Consider the following 21,464-nt stretch of genomic DNA (forward strand, 5'->3'; position numbering starts at 1 on the left):
ACAGCACCTATTAGCCGGCTTGTGGCCATGTTCACTGTTTGGAGGGAAAATGGAGATTTTTTAACAGAGGAATTATACAGTGATTTCACTAACATACAAAATATTCTATTCAGGACATTCTCTGAAAGTCAGTTAAATACTGAAATCTTTAAGACCTGAAATTAAGATCTGCACATACACTGAATATATTTGAGGATAATTTTGAATTTACTTTCAAATTTCACAAATCCTCCTTAAGAACAAAATTTCTAAATACTTTTAAATACACAAATAAAGGAACCAATTTGAATTATAGTTTCTGCAAAGTGTAAGGTAAAATTAAAATGTAATTGCAATTGCACAATAGCAAGTCTCTATTTTAATATCAAAAGGAATAAACTATTTGTATACTTTTTACAAAATTCTCAAACTGTAAAATGTGCATAAGAAGCTAGGTCTTTTTAAAAGTTTGAGCATATAATTCAGTTTTGTGAAAATCTTTACATATTTAAAATGAAGTATTTTTTAAATTAAATGAATATTTCAAATAACTCCATAGTGTTTGGATTTCTGTCACAGTACTTGGACATGTTTTGCTTCTTAATTTGTTTATACTCTGTTGTATAAGCTGTGCTCAGAGAGAAAGTCTCTGGAAAACTGCATTGCTTGTTTCACACCACCAAGTAGTGGATTTCTGTTGAGTGGAGGACACTCAATCCCTGCACATCACCGTTCCTGCTATACTGAAATATCAGTCTGGTTTAAGGAGGAATCTCCAAGGTTTTCTCTGCACAGACAAAATAAACTTTGGTGTTGAAGTAGGAAGCCAGATTATTTAGGGAAGTGTGTGTGTGTGTGTGTGTGTGTGTAAGGAGCCTTGATGGTTTAGTGAGTAAGAGCTCGGTTGTTAACTGAAAGGTAAAACCTCAATGGTTTGAGCCCACCAGGTGCTCTGCAGAAGAAAGACTGGGTAGCCTGCTTGCATGAAGATGTCAGCCTTGGAAACTTGATGGGACAGTTCTACTCTGTCCCAAAGGGTCGCTATAAGTTGGTGTCCACTCGACAGCAGCAGGTTTCAGTTTTTGGTGTGTATGTGCGTGCATACACACACAGACACACAGGTGTGCACTTCAACTCACACTTCTGTGTGAAGCAAAGCAATGGCTTCAAATTACCAATAAAAATAGAGATTAGCTTCTACAAGGCTGCACTTCACACAGATTGTGTGTTGTGAGACACAGTAAAACAAAACAAAGAATGATAACTTGGAGTCACAACTTTTTAAGGCTTAATATTGGGCTCACTGAACTTTTATGCTAAATATTCTCCTAAAGGAAAAGAGAGAACCTTGGATTGATAATCCTGTTAAGCAATTGTACATTTACTTCATTTTAGCATGGAGGAAATAATATGACGGCAGATTCTAATTTTATTATTAACTAAGTACAATCTGAGTTATTCTTAAAAAAAAAAAAAAGATTGGGACACAACAGAAAACAGAGAAAGTCTACTGAGATTATGAAGAGGAAGAGAAGACCAACACATAGGTGGTTGTAATGTTTTCCAAGTATGACAACATATTATAATTCAAAATAATCAAACTTTATCTCAGATTTTTAAATTTGGTGCAAACATTGGGATGGAAAGGTATTTCAAATATAAAGTCTCATTTTTTAAATTCATAGAAAATTGTTATATTCAAATAACTAAATTAATTAGAAGACATAATTTTTTTTTTTTTTTTGCTTAAGTCATATATGCTAAATTCTAGGAGAAATAAAATCCCCCACCAGTACAATGTGATTCTAAATGAATATTTGTTGATTTTTTTAAAAAATTATAATAACTGTCTAAAAGATGAACAAAAATAACAATTTAAAAAGGCTTTCATATTTGCTGTGGATATAATTCTCATGCAGAAACAAAAGAATATGGCAGCCCATCACGTAGGCTTTAGAAACTCAACTGGAGGAACAAGACATTTCTGCATATGATTAAAATATTTATTCAAGATAAACAGATACAGTCTGTAATCTCCATTGAGCAATTGTAATTATCTCCAAATTCTTCATTGATAAGTATTCTTATCACCAAAGCAGCAGTAAAAGAAAGTGGGAAAATAGCTTTTCAAATGTATTCTCTCCCCTCTTTGGTCTTCCTCCCTCCCATCACTTTTAGCTCTAGTGCACTAAAAATACATGAAAAGATCCATTTGTTTTTTTGCCATTATATTTAACAACATTTTCTCTTTGAGTAGGTAGGGAGGGACACAACCTTTTATCAAAGTGACTTAGATTGAGTGGTTCACAAGAGGGTGGATTTTGACAGAGGAAAGTTTTGAAAACTGAGATCTCAGCTGGTGTTTACAGCTACAAAGAATTTATCTTTTCATTAAGAAAAAAAAATATCCTTGGGCCTTTGGGGGCTAATAATCTAGTTTTACTTCTATGCTAACATTTTTTATGTAACTGCATTCATCTGTTTACTCATTATACTGGGCACACATGATCCATACTTTTAAGAGGTGGGACCCTTCAAGCCTCTAACTATATGAGGAGCTTAACCTTGTTCTTCTTACCTTTCATCATTATAACTTGGCTGTGGAACCTGTTTATTACCTAGAGCCATGTTGTCATCTTTGTTTTCTTGTGTGTTTTTGCTGTTTGCTGGTTTATTATTATTAGTCTTGGTCATTGCTGTGTAGTTCATATGTGCTAAAAGGTAGAATTTTTTTCTAAGTATGTAATATTATGAAATAAACTATAACTTTTCTTCTTAAGATTTCTATTTCATATGTAGAATATGTCAACAGATAAGCCATGCTTTAGATATTTTGAAAGTGTTCTATTGAAACTCAGTAGTTTGTTTTTTTCAGTTACTTTTAGAGAGCATCTGAAGCAAAAAGGTGAAATATTTTGAATTATTTCATTCATATAATTCCAATGAGCCAACAGGTCTAGAAGTCTTCATCCCATAAAACTTCAAAGGCAGGAGGTATGAAAGCCACTCACTGTATCCTCTAGACCAAAGTTCTTTCTGAGGGGATTTATTATTTAGCCAAAAATATAAATTGGAAGTAAATACTGAATACATCTTTGTGGCTCAGAAAGTAATACTAGTATTAGAAACATATTTATCTAGCTTGATTTCAATATATTAAACATACAATCAGATCTCTTTTCTCCCATGAAATAAAAAAAAAATTTAAAGCACATTTTTTAAAATTCGTATGGAATATTATTATTTCAGCTTATGCTGTCAATGAAAATATCACAGTGTTTGTGGCAGTTAAGGTTGTGTGTCAACTTTGCTGGGCCATGGCTCTGAGTGGCTGGGCAGCTGGAAATAGTTATTCCCCATGATGAGATTGTAATCACCTTCATGGTGGAATCTATTGTGAGACATTAATCAGTGGAAAGGGAGTTGCCTTTGGGGTGTGGCCTGCTTCCAGCATATATGGAAGAGCTTTGGAAAGGTCTTTAGTTTGTTGGCACATTTTGGATCCTACACTTGGCTGAGTCTTCATCTCCAGTTCTTGGTCTTGATCCAGTGGTCTGAGTGTTGTCTGCGTTTTGGTGTTGTTCCTAGACTTGAACTAGTGACCTGTCGTGTTGCCTGCTGATGTTGGGGTTGTGCCACTTTACTTTTCAACCTTGGGTTTGCCAGCCCCAGGCTACAGCAGGCTGAAGCTGTCTGAGTTAAGAGAAGCTTCCAGCTCCAGTGGGCCTGGAACAAGAGACAGAGCTGAAGCCCAAGTTCGAGAGGCCTTGCCAGCCCCTAGAGCCGGCACTCTGAATTCAGGCTTTTAGTCTCCTAAACTGTAAGAGAATAAATTCCTGTTTGTTAACATCTCCACTTGTGGCTTTTCTGTTACAGCATCACTAAAGAACTAAGACAGTGTTTTTCTGAAGTCCAACAAAATAAACTCACAGTTATTGAAATGTTTTTGTTGTTATTGTTGTTGTTTGCCGTCGAGTCAAACCCGACTCATAGCGACCCCTCCTTGGGTTTCCGAGGCAGTATCACTACGGAAGTAGGATTGCCCAACCTTCCTTCCGAGGAGTGGCTGGTGGGTTTGAACCGCCGGCCGTCTGGTTAGCAGGCAAGTGTCTTAGCCATTATGCTACCAGAGAAATGTTGTAAGACATGTTAAATCCTTAAGTTACCAATGAAACCACTGTTAATGAGTAAAGTAGCAGATGACATATAATTATTCACAAGTATAATCATATATGACAATCATAACATCTCATATCTAATCATCTTACTACAACGTCAAAGATTTGCCATTCATAAAGAATGCCACCCAAGCATATATGCAAAAGGTAAATGTAACAAAATACTCCTCTCCTCCTTATTAAGGCTTAGAAATGATTGGCTTCAAATCCTAAAATAATATTTTCATTGACAAGGAAGAGATCAGCTCATAAGTTTAGTCATTACTTTCTTTTTTCCTCCTTTCCATTTATTATTGTGCTTTAACAACTAGGAAGGTAACTAATGCTCATTTTAAATGAGGTAATGTGGAATAATAGAAAAAACAGTGGGCTCAAGATCAAGTAATGTGTTTGATTCTTCATTGGCCACTAACTAGCTATTAACCCTGGCAATTCACTTAGTTTTCTCATTTGTTAAATGATGTGTCAATCTCTGACCTAATAACTATGGTGAGCTATGGTGAAATGGACCAAAGCTTCCTAGCAAAAACATCTCTCTGCCCATACATATTACTGAAAACATTTGATATGGTCCAGTTTCTTCTTGTCCCTCTTATAATGGGAACGCAAACCATCAAATGAGAAAAGTCCGTAAGAGGCACCACGCAACCATGTCTATAGATTGACAACAATTAAGGATCCTTGACATGGATCTTCCTACAAAAAAACCAAACCAAACTCGCTGCCATCAAGTCGGATGCAACTCATAGTGACCCCTCCTTGGGTTTCGAAGGCGGTATCACTACAGAAGTAGATTGCCCAATCTTCCTTCCGAGGAATAGCTGGTGGGTTTGAACTGCCAGCCTTCTGGTTAGCAGTTAAATGCCTTAGGCACTACACCACTAGAGCTCCCAGATCTCCCTACAGCAGGTGGGAATGTTAGCTCTTTTAAACATAGTTTAAAGCAAACCAAAATAATTTATTTCAGTGAGTTCAGCAGAAACAAGTTGAGAGAAAAGGGAACAGAAGAGTTTTTGTATATGAAAACTAAATGATAACATAGGAAAAATGGATTAAGCAATATGTAATAGAAAATCTTTTAAAAAAAATCCTTGCACAAATGGTTTGTGCTATCAGATCCTATTTCTTACTTTTTAGTGATTTTGGTTTAAGAAGGTAGAGCAAATGCTCTAGCGTGCTTTAAACTGTGGGTTCACAAACTGCTCAGTAGACATGGCCAGAGATTATAAACTGTGGGATGTCCTTGGTAGCAAGGATGTGCTATCTTTCATAGAGCAGGGAGCCAATAAATATTATTTAAGTAGATAAAAATACATTGTTTCTCTCATAGCATCTTCTTTTAACTGGAACATCAAAACAACATTAAAAACTTCATAACAAAGTGTTAAGATGTTTGATTTCTGTTGTTTCCCATTTTTCTAGTGCATTGATAGATAATATTTTTTTCTACAGAGACTGAAAATCTAAAGCCATTATAGATAGAGCTATTATTTACTTGTATTAAAATCACTTCACTTTCCTGGAAATTTAATAATTTGCATTTATAATTAATCTACATTAATTCATGAATTATTTTTAATTGAATCACATTTATTAAAAATTTACCAGGATTTTAACAATTTTATGACTAATGGGCATCTTTTCTCTAATACCACCATTGTTTTCACTGAGAAGTTAGAGAAAATATGCAACAAGAAAAAAATAGGAGATTAAGGGTAATTTTTAATTTCTTTTTAATCTTTTCTGTATTTTAAAAATTTTCTACAATAAACATGTTTTACTTGAATGATTAAAAAAAAACTATATTTTAAAAGCTGGTATATAAAAGCACTACATTATATGGGAACAAAGCAAAATAAAGGGATGTTGTGAATGCTCTCTTCTCTAGAGTGGAGTTTTTGCTTCCTGCCTTCAAATAGGTTTTCCAGGGATGAGTAGGTGAAGGCACAGAAAATAAAAGCAGACAATGAAGAATTCCCCAGCCCATCCAAAGAGAAAGACAGAAGACTGGGCAAATTCAGCTCTGCTCATCTATCAGACATCTTCATACCATCATGTCTCTAACATCACTTGAGAAAACAGCATCTAGAACTTTAAAAGATCACAGACTTGCTAAGGAGAGAAAATTTGGTATGAATGCACTTGTTTCTTTTGTCACAGTCTGTCTTCTCTAAACCTAATTTCTGAAGGTGGATCTAAGAGTTTTGTGTTCTAAAGTAATAAAGAACTGAGCTTAGAACTGAGCTTCCCTTTCAGAAATAGACACTAAGGGTGTAATTATGACTTGTAACAAAATTTTGATGTCATGACTATTAAGCAAATGCTTGAAATGTGTTTTAACACACCCACGATTACTGAGCAATTCACCCAAATCTGCCCAAATCTCTTTAGGGACTAAGGACAACAGTGCATCATTTGCTTTTGGAGTCATATTATCCCATATGGACTCTTCTCTAGTTCAGAGACTTGAAATAAACTTTCATCTACAACTAAGCAGATTATGATGATACTATTTCTGTTTGTATTTTTCTACCTGCAGGAAAAAAACATGGCATTTATTTGTAAGATACCATTAGCAGTACCACAAAAACAAAAACCATGATATATAATATTATCAGGGTACACAATTAATACTAATAATTTGCTAGCTTAATCACTAATGTAGGTTTCTTGGGAACAAGACAACAAATGCTATAGTAAACCTATTGACACTGATGTCTTTTCTCAATCTTTTGGACTGACAGTCACACAAAGGGAGGGAGATGAGGAAAATAGTGAGCAAATAGTTATCATACTCATGATGACACAGACCATATGATAACATAATGGAATGGAAGGGGGCATGGGCCAGAGATCGGGAACTTGGGTCCTGGTACCAGCCCTGTCACTCATTAGTTGGAAAACAACAGCACATCACTTGACCTCAGGGCCTCAGATTAGTCACCTGCATAGTGAGAGGATGGTCTCAGATAGCCACTAAGAATTCTCCTATTTCTATAATTCTCATTTCTCTCCTCTTAATGGTTGATTAAACAACAGTCCACATCTTTCATGTTTTCTTCAAAGAATTAAACTTTTGTGAAAGATTCCAACTTCTAACCCCTAATTAAGAGAATGTTTAAAAAGAGTATGGAAGGCTACAACTTCAAGCTTTGGGGACTGGCCAGAGCCTCACGTCAGCAGAAATATTTTATCTTTTAGAAAACTGGCATAGCTTAGACAAACTAGAAAAAAAAATGAACATCTGTGAACATGGAAAAACAATGAAGTTTAAAGGACAGAAAAGAAGCTGGAAGCAAAGAAATCAGTAGACTTACTTCTTCCTAGTCTCAGTACTACGCTAAGGAAGTACAGTTCAAACACATTTTTTTTCTTCAGTATGACATACAGAGAACCCTAACTCTGCAGTAGCATAAATTATATATTTTAATGACAAAAAAAGACATATTCTTATGTATCTCCTTTCAAATTTCCTAAATTCTTAAGTTGATGCCATTGAAAGAGTACCAATGAATTCAGTATACAATGGATTGAAACTGAAATCACACAAACCCTTGGGTCCTTCGTCCTTGGGGGGGTGAAGATTCCTAACTGGATCCCGGATACTGCAGTCTGTTCCTGCCCAGGTGAAATCACAGATGCAGGTGGCTTCATTACTACATATCTGTGAAGAAGGAAGAACAGAGTTAGGGCATTTCCCTTGTGCTTTAGAGAACAGTGCCTGAAAATATAAGAAAGACACAGGAGACAGAGAGGAAACTTTAAAAACTATTTGAACAATTTAAAAATGTTTCCCATGGTTCTGAGCACTAGAAAAGGGAATACCATGTATAGTTCAAATTGTTGAATGCTATGTTTCTGGTTCAAACCCACCAGCCACTCCTCGGAAGGAAGGTTAGGCAATCCTACTTCCGTAGTGATACTGCCTCGGAAACCCAAGGAGGGGTCGCTATGAGTCGGGTTTGACTTGACGGCACATAACAACAACAATAATAACATGTTTCTGGTTAATTATAGAAAAAGAAAGTATAAAAGGAAGAGAATTTAAAATTGAATTTTAATTTTTTATACTGATATTATTTAAGTATACAAGTGTGTGTGACAGTGTAGTTTTTTCTGAAGTAGTTGTCTATAGGAACATAGATCTATGTTAAAAATAGATAGATAGATAATGAATAGATACTGGGCTCAGCAAGACATGGCCAGAGATCAAACCAAACTCATTGCTCTCCTTGCCAAAGAGCATCTCTTCCACCTTCCTGCCTGTTCGTGGTATCACCCTTTTCTCTGTGAGCCAGACTGAAGATCTTAGTCTCCTCTCGCTGCCTCTGGGCATGGACTTGTAATTTAGATTAAATAAATAACCATCTGAAAAAACTTCCAGTGGTTGTATGTAAACCCTTATCTTTCTGTGAAATACATTCAGAGACATATTATTAAAGATGATAAAAATCAAATTTAAACTTTTCGGTGTAGGAAGTTTTTTAATCCGAAATGTTATAATGCCAAGATAATGATCAACAAGCCTGAATGTGACTTTATTTTTTTTAAAAAAAACAAGATAAAAAAGTGGGATGGAATAAGTAGGGAAGAATAAGCATCTTTTGACATATTAGATTTTATAACGCTTTTATAGCAACAATTGAAATAACTTAAAGATCTTCCTAGGGATTTTATTCTAACAACTATTAAGCACTTACAGGTGCCAGACACATATGCTAAATTCTTTCTGTGTTGTTGCTGTTACTGCTCTCACAGCAACCTTGTAATCACAGAAGTAAAAACAGAACAAAAGGTTGTTGGGTGTGCCCTCAGGATAGTAGGTATGTTTCAGCTCATTATTGCAGCCACTGTGTCAGTCCATTCACTGAGGGTCTTCTTCTTTTTCACTGATTTCTCTAATCCTCACACCAGAATCCTACTGACTAAGAGAGATTAGATAAGCAGCTGAGCCAGGATTTAAACCCCAGATGTGGTTTATCTCCAAAATCCATGCTCTTCATCACTAGGCTATAACACCTCCCCTGTGTGCCCAAGAGTCAACTAAATCCAAAACTCCAGATAGTCACGCACCAGCTTCTTAGATCTTTCCACCTTATTTTACTCCATATCTCATGCCATATCTCAGATAATCTTTACCTTCATTCCAGCATTTCCTTTTCATATTATTCTTCTTCTTCTTCATTTCATCATGTCTCTTTTTACTCTTCAATTCTGAAGTCTTTATAAATTTTGAGAGACATTCCCTTCCTTGAGTCTAATTTAAGTAATAGTTAAAATTTAGTTCTGGATATTAAGCTTGGTTGTCAGTAAGCCCAGCTTGTCTAAAAAATATCTTCAGGAAATTACAGATATATTCAGGTGTGTCTACAGCATCTTCTCTTTGGCTGAGGGTGGTCCAAGCATAATTGTACAACTTTCAACACATGCATTACATCAGTGATCAAACCTCTAGTTTAGTGTGATCTTGTACTCATGGATACTTAGTATGCATAGTGAGCAGCTGAAAGTAAATTACCGAGAGGATTTAAAAGTTCCTTTGAATGTCATTGAATTTTATATGGAAAAATGTTGAATTAGCAAATGTTATGATTATATATAATATAAATATATTTACAATAATAAAAATGATGAAAAAAAAGTTGCATGGAATGATACGAAGTACTCACAAGAACTTTACAGTTTATTTAGGAACGGTATCAATTTCCTTTCAACTTCTTAGATGCTGTGGTAGTTAAGCTGTGTGTCGTCTTGGCTGGGCCTGGTTGAGTGGCTGGGCAGCTGGATGTAGTTATTCCCCATGATGAGACTGGGAATCAGCTCCATGGGGGAATCTACTGGAGCAGCTGAGCAGCTGCCTTAGGGATGTGGTCTGTTCCCCAGTATAGAAGAAAACACTTTGAGAAAGGTCTGTAGCTTTTTTAGCAACCTTGGGCCCTGCATGTAGCTGAGTCTTTATTCAGCAGCCTGCCATGTTGTCTGCCAACCCTGGGACAGTCTCTGGACTTGAACTAGTCGCCTGCCATGTTGTTTGGTAATCTTGGGACTGTGCCATTTTATTCATCAACCTTGGGCTAGTTAGCCTCAGCAGCCAGTAGCTGCCTGAGTGAAGAGATGCCTCTAGCTCCAGTGGGCCAGGAGCAAGAGGCAGAGCTGAAGCCCAACATTGGGCTTTCACAAAGCCCTTAGAAATGGCACTCTGAACTCTGACTTCTAGCTTCTGAAACTGTACGAGAATAAATCCCTGTGTGTTTAATATCATCCATTTGTGGTATCCTGTTAGAGCTGCTCTAGAGAACCAAAACAGTTGCCAACTAATGAGAAAGCGATACTTTTAATGAGCCAGTGATAATAGAAACAACAAAAATAAAACAGTATCAGTGCATATGGCTGTTATTCTTAATGGATAAGGATGTTAAGGGATAGTCATAGTCAGTGCACAGGTATTGGCAGCAGCCTCAGAAATAGGAAGGCTGATCCAAAAGTCTAACCACTGCAAACTTTCAAGATGCCAGACAATGAAAGCTGGAGTGAGAACACTGACACCTACTTACCCCATGACCTGAGCAGACTTTGCCCTTGGAATCGAGTGGGCAGCTGCTCATATTTAGGGCCTGAATCTGTAGGCACTTCCGATCTAAACACATCATAGATGGGCCACACGGTGTTCCATCTTCTACATAGCCCACATCTGTATCATCATCTAAAACCACATGAGCACCACTAAAAGGAGAAAAATATCCATACAACCATTAGAACCACATTTAGAAATAGAAAGTTAAACTGCACAAGTCTTGCTAGCTATTTAAAGCAACATGAAACAGAAGAGGCTGTCAGGGAACAGGAGAGTCTCCCAGCATACTCTTCTCTTCCTACCTCCCCTGAATAAAAGAACACGATAAAAGGAACCAACTGCCTTTCATTATTATTATTACATTGCATGTCCTCAAGAAAACAATGTCATGTGCACAACATGATTCTAAATTTTCACTTGTTTTCAATACCCAACAGAAGACTAAGGAAGAAGTGCTTGTATAAGAACAAAGAGAAGCAAACTTATGATAAGTTCTCTACGGCTTTAAGTTGTGGCATGGGTACAAAAAAAGAAGACATGAGCAAAAAGAACAAATACAATTTTTTGAAAATTATTACCTTACTTCTGATTGTTCATGATTCAAAAAAAAAAAAAAAAAAAGCATCAGTTCTTCTTTATGGATTGTAACTTCTGAACTTTCAAAGTTAGGGACAAGTTGAATTTGAATGATAATCAATTCCATTATTATTAATAGAGTGTCATGTTGCACATTTTACAAATATATCACTTTAGAACATAACAATATAATTTAGGAGCTCTGGTAGCGTAGTGTCTAAGGCACTTGACTGCTAACCAGAAGGCTGGTGGTTCAAACCCACCAGCCACTCCTCGGAAGGAAGGTTGGGCAATCTACTTCTGTAGTGATACTGCCTCAGAAACCCAAGGAGGGGTCGCTATGAGTCGGGTCCAACTTGATGGCAAATAACAACAACAACATAATTTAACAGGGCTGTTGCATCTGAACTCATTCTACAACTTACACACTCAGAGGAAGCTATGTGTCACAAAGTAACTCACTCTGAAGACTACACATTTATCCCAGGAAGGATCACATGGCCAAAGCGCCTGTTAGGATTGCCTTCAGGGCCATTTAAAAGACAAAAAAACAATGATCATTTGACCAAGACAGCATTAGTCAATTTGGTTACCCAATCAGTTTACTAAATTTGGTTCAAAATTATTTTTGGATGATTACATATGAGAATATAAGATTATGAAATGTAAGAACTTCTATGATTTCAAATCTTATATTTACTCACCTAAAATAAAGGTTTGCTACTCTGGAGATAACAAAAATAACAACTGCAGATGCTAAAGGGAATTCTGTAGGAGGAATCCCAAAAGTGTTTAGGGCAATAACAGTTCCGTTTGAATGGGAGTGCAATATCTTAGAATTACTACCTGGAAGGGAACAATGTTTATTTTTAACATGACTCCCTAGTTTATAAGCCTTATACTTGCAGACAATTGGATATAAAATGTTTGCCTAATATAAAGGAAGAAGCTCTGGTAGCATAGTGCCTAAGGCACTTGACTGCTAACCAGAAGGCTGGCAGTTCAAACCCACCAGCCACTCCTTGGAAGAAAGGTTGGATAATCTACTTCTGTAGTGATACCACCTAGGAAACCCAATGAGGGGTCGCTATGAGTCAGGGCCGACTCGACGGCACATAACAATAACAATATAAAGGACATTTTAATAAATATTTTCCATATCTAACTGGGTATTTATTAAGCCATCTTCTATATCAGACATTTGCTATATAAAAGGTTAAATCCTTTTTTGTCATAAAAAATAAAACACACAGTGTTCAAACAGTGATATATTTTCATGTTAAGACTTTAATCATTGATCAAAATGGAAACCTTCTTTTTACTTTTAAGATTAAGATGACAAAAAAAAAAAAAAGCCTCACCATCAATAACTAGTACAATTGTTGGGCAAATTTTTGGTCATTTGAAAATGGATACTCAAACTGTGGTTTTGAAATGACTCTCAACATGAAAGATTCATAACAGAATCTAATTTTCATCTTGTGAGAACTAGAATCTCCTTTCCTTTTTCTAAATGTGTAATCCTCCTGTGCATTAGGTTTTTCTAACATTTAATACGTCACCTGCAGTCAATCACCCGGCCTTGATGGTAGAAGGAAGTTGGAATGATCTCACCCTGAAGTTGACCAATACGTGGCGCTCGAGTGAGATTGGTACAGAGTAAAAATCCACAGAAGACATCACTGAACATGTTAAAAAGAAAAAAATACAAGCGGAATCAAGCTAAAATATTCAAAACTATTTAATCCACATATGTTTAAATTTCAAAAAATATTCTCTCCTTCTCAACAAAAACATCTGTTGACGATATTATTGACTATAACCCACCCTCCTTCCTTGATAACAGACAGAATCACAGTTTTATCTGGGACAGACAGTGCCTAGCCCTGAGAGATGATATCTAAGCTAGTCACGGCACTCCCGTTCCAACGCCCACTTTCCTGGCCATCTTCCTCCCCGTCCCTGGAGCTGGCTGTGGCCACTGTGCCCCAGCTCTGGCAATGGAGAGCGAGGTAAAGCTAGCGAGTGAGTGGCTGGAGATAATTTTGTTTTCTGGAAAAAGGCCTGTTGCTGCCACCCTTGCTTCCTGCTCTAGAGCGTCCCATCTCCACTGCAGTCATGAGTTTACAAGGATAAGTGAGGGAAAACCTCCAAGCAGAAGGAGGAACGAGCCTGGGTTCCTGGCAACATTGTGAAATGACTCACTCAACCCAAGGGCACCTACTCCCAGTATATTAGGTAGCAATGAACTCCTAGTAAATGGGTAAAGAACTGAACTAGTACAACCTAGAAAAGGAAATCCATGCCCAATAAACACATGAAAACGTGTTAAGCCTTATTGGTAATAAAAGAAATGAAAATTTAAACCACAATAATATAGAAGTTCATGCTCTCTAGAATAGAAAACAGTAAAAAAGTCTAACACCACTAAGTGTTGGTAAGAATATGGTATGACATGATTTTCATACACATATTACGGATATATATGCATTTTGATACATGTGCCTTTTCATACATATGCTGATACATGTTCATTTTGGAGAAATTATATCTGATAACACTAAAAATATATATCCCTTTTGACCTACTAATTTTTTTGTCAGGTACAGGTCCTACATAAACGTTCGCAACATTTGTAAGAATATTGCAAAGAATGTTCACAGCAGTATGGTCTGTAATAGCCAAACCATGGGAAAACACAAACAAATAAACAAAGGTCCACCAACATAAAATGGAGAAATAAATCATGGTATATTCATAGGAATATGAATGAAAAGGAAACAAAAACGAACAAAAGACAGCTACACACACCACAAAAGACTCTTAAAAGTGATGAACGTAAGAAGAAAACTCCAAAATAACACATGCAGTAAGATTCCTTGTATATACAGTTACAAAAACTTTAGGCAAAATATATTGCTTAGGGATTAAAACTTAGGCGGTAAAATTCTAAAGAAAATCAAGGAAGCAACCGCCATAAAAGTCAGGATGAGTACCTCCAGGAGATCGGACAGGGCTGTGATAGGGAAGAACAGGTCAATTTCTGGGAAGTTGCAATGCTCTATTTCTTGACCCAGGGATGGGTCACGTGGGAGTTCACTTCGTAATTACTTGGTGCGCTGTATATTTATGTGTCATTCCCTTTTTTTGTCTATATGTTCTATTTCACAGTTTTCCAAGGCTGAAAATCTTTAAGGAAGCAGATTGCTTCATCTTTCTCCCATGGATCATTAACTAAAGAAATAAAACTTCCCTTAAATCCTGCTCTGCTTCAAAAGTGGCAAAAGATTCTTCTTTGCTATGGAAGAAAAAAGAAGGAGCTTTTGCCTATAACTTAATGGCCTAATACATTCAAGTAATTGAACTAACCTTAAAAAAATTATGAAGTCCCAATTCTAACTTTCCCCAACTAATGAAGAGGAAATATTGCTAATGTGCTTTGAAAGTATCTGATTTCTTGAGTAAAGAGACCTCAGACATGCTCTGCTGTTGCTGGGTGCTGTGAAGTCAGTAGAATAGAGTAGAATTGTCCCCATAGGATTTTCTTGGTTGTAATCTTTATGGGACCAGATTGCCAGGTCTTTCTGCCATGGAGCCACTGAGTAGCTCTGCACCACCAACTTTTCAGTTAGCAGTCAAGGGTTTAACCACTGTGCCACCAGGACTCCTTCAAATGTGCATTAATTCGATGCTTAAAAAAAAAACCCAACTCTGACATACATACTACATGTCTAATTAAATCAAATGGTATTACACACATGAAATGATCAAAAACATGTATTATTTCACTTTGAATGAGCCCAGAAATATTTTCTATAGAATCCATGTATTATGCCTGCTAAATTCTTTGTATATATAAGCCACATCTGCTAGCAAAATAGAAAATTAAAATCTAACATGAATTTGTAATATTTTGGCAAAGTATCACTTTAAACCAATCATCATGTAAAATGCAGTGTGTGAAAAATTTTCAAAATTTTATAGAAACGGTGTGAGTTTCTGCCATAGGTTGTTAGCCCATGGCTATTGTCTCTGGATATATACTGATACAATTTTAAAATGCTTATTTTAAACTTTTGAATAGTTGAGCATTTATTAGGAAAAGAATCCGTCAACACTTATGCTGTGCTCATTTCACGCCGCAGTCAGAGCTCCCGAGCCCAGTTGTCGAGCCACAAAGCTGACCACTCACTGTTTGCTGCACTGGATCCACCGGGCTCCGTCCTTCCCGCAGTTCCCTTTCTCTGTGCCTTCAGTATTCAATTTTTCGTAACAGAATTTATCAGACCCTGCAGCCTCTTTTGGCAATGGGCAAGAGAAGAAAACTTAGTTTAGTTTTCCATTTTATCCATCACTAGTAGCATGCTGATAAATGTTTAACAACTGGCTTTCCGGGAGGAAAAAAAAAATCCTAATTTGCAACATTTGGCAATTTCAGTGCTGTAAATATTCCATGGCTGACTTCAGGATATTAGTGTAATGTCAACTGGACTGCAAAATTCCTGAAAGTGTAACAACCGGCTCCTGTAAGCTAATGTAAGACACTTCCAACACACCACTGTTTTTAGTCAGAGAAGAAACCCTCTTTCAATTCTTGTGGGTTGAGGGTGGGTGTGGGAATGACCATCTGTAGCAGGGGTTAGTGAAGCAGAAAAAAAAGAAGACAAACCACAATGCTAATTTTGCTCAGCTAATGAAGAGAAAATATCATGAATGTGCTCTGAAAGTATATCATTTCTTGAGTAAAGTAACTTCAAACACACTGTTGTTGATAACAAAGCTAATAAACATTATTAATCCTCTTTTAAATCAGGAGATATTATAAAGCCTTAACCTATTGAGATTTTATGTTGGCACTTGGGTTTTAATATTTAATTTTTTTAAAAGATAAGTATGTCTCTGATATCTGCATTTTGTCAAAACGGAAGCACCAAATGGGAATCTATCAGTTCACTGGCATTTGTCACACACAAAGTCTTTCATGCCAGGAGCTCTTTTCTCCTTTTGTTGCTTTCTTTTCCTTTGGGGTGACCCAGCCTCAGCCAACAAGACAGATCTACTGCCCTCTCTTCCAGTCTGGTCCTCATGAACCAAACTTCATTAGGGCAGTGTTGTAAATGTCAGGAGAGAATATATGCATTAATATGTAGAGAATATACTGAAAATCACGACCATGTACCTGAATCTGTAACTGTCTGCACCTCAGGAAGTGCATATACTTCTTAACCTTAAATAGAGATAGTAATTTATAGAATTTTAAAAATAACTCTGGCACTTTCCTGGCAGAAAAACAGAAAGCTAATTTGGTGGGTAAGTGTTAAATCTGAAGTACACAGTAAATGATGTAAGTGGATGGATGATGAATGTGACCACTGCATTCAACCCCATCTTTGCAAGTGGATGCAATGTCTTTTCTCAGACATCCACAACCACTAAAGGACCCTATTCGGTTCCCTCCTCAAATGACAAGCCCTTGTCTTGAGTTGTTTTCTGTATGTTTTGTCACAGCTTCATACTTCTATTTAGTCTAGAATCCTTTTCTAAGTTGCTTTGTAAGCAAAACATCACTCCAAGCTGGGTATCTCTTTCAGCAAGATTAACAGAGAAGAACAATATTAAGAGAAAACCACACAACACATGACTATCAGAAAGCAACACAGGACCTACTTGTTCCCCAGATGTACTGACACTGGTTATCTCGGGTCTTGCATTCCCCATTGTAGCAGCGGCCCTGAGGCAAGAGGACACATGTTAAAAGCCAGTCATTTTCCATAGCATTTTTACTGGAGGCCTACATTTAGTTGTCTTGATAAGCTCCCACCATCTTTTTTTCCTTAATTCTATGCTGATGTATTTTCATAGTGTCCCAAAAGAACCATAGACATCTTAAGAGATGCATAATAATAATGGACAGTTAAAATTTAAAACTCAGAACACAGACCTCACAAGACAGCATTTTAAATTCAAACTAAAACCCCCCCCAAAAACCATTGCCATTGATTCAATTTTGACTCATAGCAACCTTACAGGACAGAGTAGAACTGTTCCATAGGGTTTCCAAGGCTGTAATTTTTATGGGAGCAGACTACTACATCTTTCTCCTGTGAAGCAGCTGGTGGGTTTGAACCACGGACCTAGTGCTCAGCAGTGGAGTGCTTAACCACTGTACCACCAAACCAAAAAAAAAAAAAAACCAAACACACTGCCATCGAGTCGATTTTGACTCACAGCGACCCCTCCTTCCGAGGCAGTATCTCTATGGAAGTAGATTGCCCAGTCTTCCTTCTGAGGAGTGGCTGGTGGGTTTGCACCACCAGCCTTCTGGTTAGCAGTCAAATGCTTTAGGCACTATGACACCAGAGCTCCCAAACAGATTGTCATATTCTCTCTAATAGAGAGACAGGTTGAAATTATTGGAAGACGGCCCCAGCTTGGTAAGTTGGGTTCCTAGTTCTTCAGCTCTTACCTTTTTCTCCTTTCCTTCAGTTTCATCTGGACAATTTATCATCAGAGTTAAACATCTTAAAGTTAGTATTTGCTTTGAAATGAAGCGACTCTGAATCAGAACACCACTACGACCATTTACTGTTGTTTGAGTTGCAACATTACTTCAAAGTCACATTTATGTAATGCAGAGTTGCCGAGACACCAGGACACGGAGTTGTTTCAGAGAAGCAGTTTATTAGCACTCCCGGCCGAGGTTCTCATGCCCTAGCATCAAGGCCAGAGAAATCGCACCCCCGGGCAGGGGGGATAGATTCTTATAGACACAGAGAGGACTTAATTGGGGACACTAAGGAAATGGCAGGGTCCAATTAGCTGTTGGCACTGGTCTGCACTTAATTAGCATGAGGGGGCTTCACAGGAGTAAGTTTGTCATCACGTGGGACTTTTCAGCCTGGGCGGGTTTTGTCACCTCGGTTGTTTTAATAGGCTGTCTCATCAGGGCCTGACACCCAGAGGAAGCTGCTAACTGAAATGTTGGTGGTTTGAGTTTACTCTGGCCTAACAATTTATTAAAAAGGAAAAAATAAAACTCCCAAATGAATCCTTTTAAAATGACATTTAAAACTTATAGCTTAGCATACCTGATTCTGATTGCATGCATATCCATCTTGCTTATGAAGATTTGGTGGGCACTGAAAAATAGAACCTTTTTAGTAAATGGTGAATATATTAAGTACTTTTGGAGAATGTGTATATAATATTAAAATGTAAAAAAATGCAAGCATGGTGAATATCTCATAGGGAACATTTAAAAAAATAGTGTGACTCCTTAAATAGATTATCTAAATTATTTCTAATTTTCCATGAAGAAAGAAAGGGAAAGAGAAAGGAAGAGACAAGCAGATCAATCAATCCATCAATAGGGTTCATGCAGTGGATGCTTTTTATGTTTCTATGTTTACCATGAGGTGGTCTAGGATAACAAATTACATTTCCTTATCTACAGCATTAACAGTAGAAGGGATTAAAATAGACAATTGAGAGAAATGAATCAGCTTGTTATGTAGGAGTGGACACATTCAGGAGCTAATTTACAAGACCTTGCTTGCTCAGCTCAGTGAAAATGTCAGCTCTGCACTGACACCCATGGAACTCACCTAAAGTGTCTATTATATCTACCTTATTAAAAAAAAAAAAAAGAGCTCTCAGTCCCCTGCCTTTCAACTCTAAGTGCTCTATTCCCATTGTCTTTCTGGCCTCTCAAACCACACGCTTGTTACTAGAACAATTTGTGGTGCGATGGTCATTTCTTTTTACAGGCTTATTTATCAAATCACTTTTTAAAAGACATATCATTTTCCCCAAAAGTTACACTGACTAAGTTAAAATTTTTACGTTGTGTACTGTATTTACCATATTTAAGAGAGGTGAAAAGAGATGAAGTTAGTGGCCATGCTACAGTGCAGCCTTTAGCAATCATGAAAAGAGAGAATGCACAGGTGTAGCAAGTGGATAAGAAACAGCTACATGCACAGAATTCTCCCTAAGTCTTCACCTTCTTCATAAATGACGGTTCCACCTTCCAACTGTTCAAGCCAAAACCTTGCAGTCACCTTCCAATTCCTCCCCTTCTCTCATTCTGCCCCCTCCATCCAATCTGTCAACAAATTCTATCAGTTCTATCTTCAAAATAAGTTTCCAATCTGAGCACTTTTCACCCCTCCATGGCTACCACGGGAGCTCTGGTGGTGTAGGGCGTAAGGCATTTGACTGCTAACTAGGCTGGCTGTTCAAACCCACTAGACACTCCTCAGAAGGAAGATTGGGCAATTTATTTCCGTAGTGATATCGCCTCGGAAACCCAAGGAGGGGTCGCTATGAGTCAGATCCGACTTGACGGCAGTGAGTTTGGTTTTTGGTTTTATTGCTAACACCCTGTCCAAGCCCCCATTTTCTCTTGCCTAGATTCCTGCAGTAGCCTCTTCACTGATTCCCCGCTTCCTATCTAGTTCCTTCTATTCCGCACAGCCACCACAGGGATCCCTTTGAAAACCTAAGTCAGATCATTTCACTCCTCTGCTCACAGCTCTCCAACGGCTTCCCATTTCACCCACTGGCTGCAAAGTTCTATGTGGCTGCTTCCACCCACCTCGCTCCTTCACCTTTCCAATCTCATTTCCTACTCTCTACCTCACTCATCTCTCTCCCTGGGAATATGCCCATCCATGATCTTGGCCCCTGCTCTCCCTTTAGTCCTGAAAGATTTTCCCCAAGCTTTCTGCATGACTCATTCCCTCACCTCCTCCAGGTCGTTGCTCAAATACCATTACCTCAGAGAGGCCTTCTGGAACCATGCTCTTCAAACCACACAAACACACTGACATTCTTTGTGCCTCCATTTCCTGCTTTCTTTTTATTTATTTTTTTGTAACATTTAGCAATGACAGAGTTCATATATTTGTTCATTTATGTGTCCCCATTTTAATGTGATCTCCATGTGGACAAGGATTTTATACATGTGTACATGTGTGTGTGTTTCCCACATTCCATTAGCACCTAAAATAATACTGGGTGCATGGCTGGTGCTCAATTCCTATTGACTGACTGAGAAAATAAATAAGTGAGCTACTTAGATACAATTAAGTTATTCTACAGATGACAATCCACCACTCATCTGTCAGTTTGTTGTACTGTGGTGGCTTGCATGTTGCTGTGAGGCTGGCGGCTATGCCACTGGTATTTCAAATACCAGTAAGGTCATCCATGGGAGATAGGTTTCAGTGGAGCTTCCAGACTAAGACAGACTCAGAAGAGGGAAGGTGCCATCCACTTCTCAAAGAATTGGCCAGTGAAAACCTTATGAATAGCAGAGGAATACTGCCTGATATATTACTGGAAAACTTTATGAATAGCCTTGAAACACTGTCCAATATATTGCTGAAAGATGAGCCCCTCAGGTTGGAAGACATTCAAAATACAACTGGGGAAGAGCTGTCTCCTCAGAGTAGAGGCGACCATAATGATGAGGACGGAGCAAAGCTTTTGGGACTTCCATTTGCTGATGTGGCATGACTCAAAATGAGAAGAAACAGCTGCAAATATCCATTGATAACTGGAACATGGAATGTATGAAGTATGAATCTAGGAAAATTGGAAGGAAATGGAGCACATAAAGATCGAATCCTAGGCATTAGTGAACTGAAATGGTTATGGTTATTTTGAATCAGACAACCATGTGATCTACTATTCTAGAATGACAAATTGAAAAGGAATGGCATGACATTCATTGTCACAAAGAATGTTTCAAGATCTATCCTGAAGTAAGATGCATCAGTGATAAGATAATATCCATACGCCTACAAGGAATGCCATTATTATTCAAATTTATGCACCAACCACCAAAGCCAAAGACAAGGAAATTGAAGATTTTTACCAGCTTCTACAGTCTGAAATTGACCAAGCATGCAATCAAGATGTGTTGATTATCATTGGTGACTGGAATGCAAAAGCTGAAAACAAAGAAGAATTACCAGTAGTTGGAAAATATGTTCTTGGTGATAGAAATAATGCTGGAGATTGCAAGATAGAATTTTGCAAGACCAATGTTATTTTGCAAATAACTTTTTCAACAACAGAAACAGCTGCTATACACATTGACTTCACCAGATGGAATACACAGGGATCAGACTGACTACATCTGTGGCAAGAGG

At 37.5% G+C, this 21,464-nt stretch overlaps 1 protein-coding gene across 1 annotated transcript in view; it reads right to left on the minus strand.

The window, feature by feature from the left end:
- Positions 1-21,464, minus strand: part of ADAM23 (ADAM metallopeptidase domain 23) — a 219,287-nt gene that overhangs the window by 12,551 nt on the left and 185,272 nt on the right. Inside the window, exons 19-24 of the mRNA XM_007934813.2 lie at positions 18,396-18,446; positions 16,975-17,038; positions 15,500-15,605; positions 12,870-12,989; positions 10,712-10,880; positions 7,710-7,821 (exon numbers count right to left, since the gene is read on the minus strand). Coding sequence (XP_007933004.1) covers positions 7,710-7,821; positions 10,712-10,880; positions 12,870-12,989; positions 15,500-15,605; positions 16,975-17,038; positions 18,396-18,446 — 622 coding nt within the window. The remainder of the gene's footprint in view (positions 1-7,709; positions 7,822-10,711; positions 10,881-12,869; positions 12,990-15,499; positions 15,606-16,974; positions 17,039-18,395; positions 18,447-21,464) is intronic.

Source organism: Orycteropus afer, unplaced genomic scaffold, assembly GCF_000298275.1.
Source record: "Orycteropus afer afer isolate SDZICR_OR568_19922 unplaced genomic scaffold, OryAfe1.0 scaffold00002, whole genome shotgun sequence".
Classification (NCBI taxonomy): Eukaryota; Metazoa; Chordata; class Mammalia; order Tubulidentata; family Orycteropodidae; genus Orycteropus; species Orycteropus afer.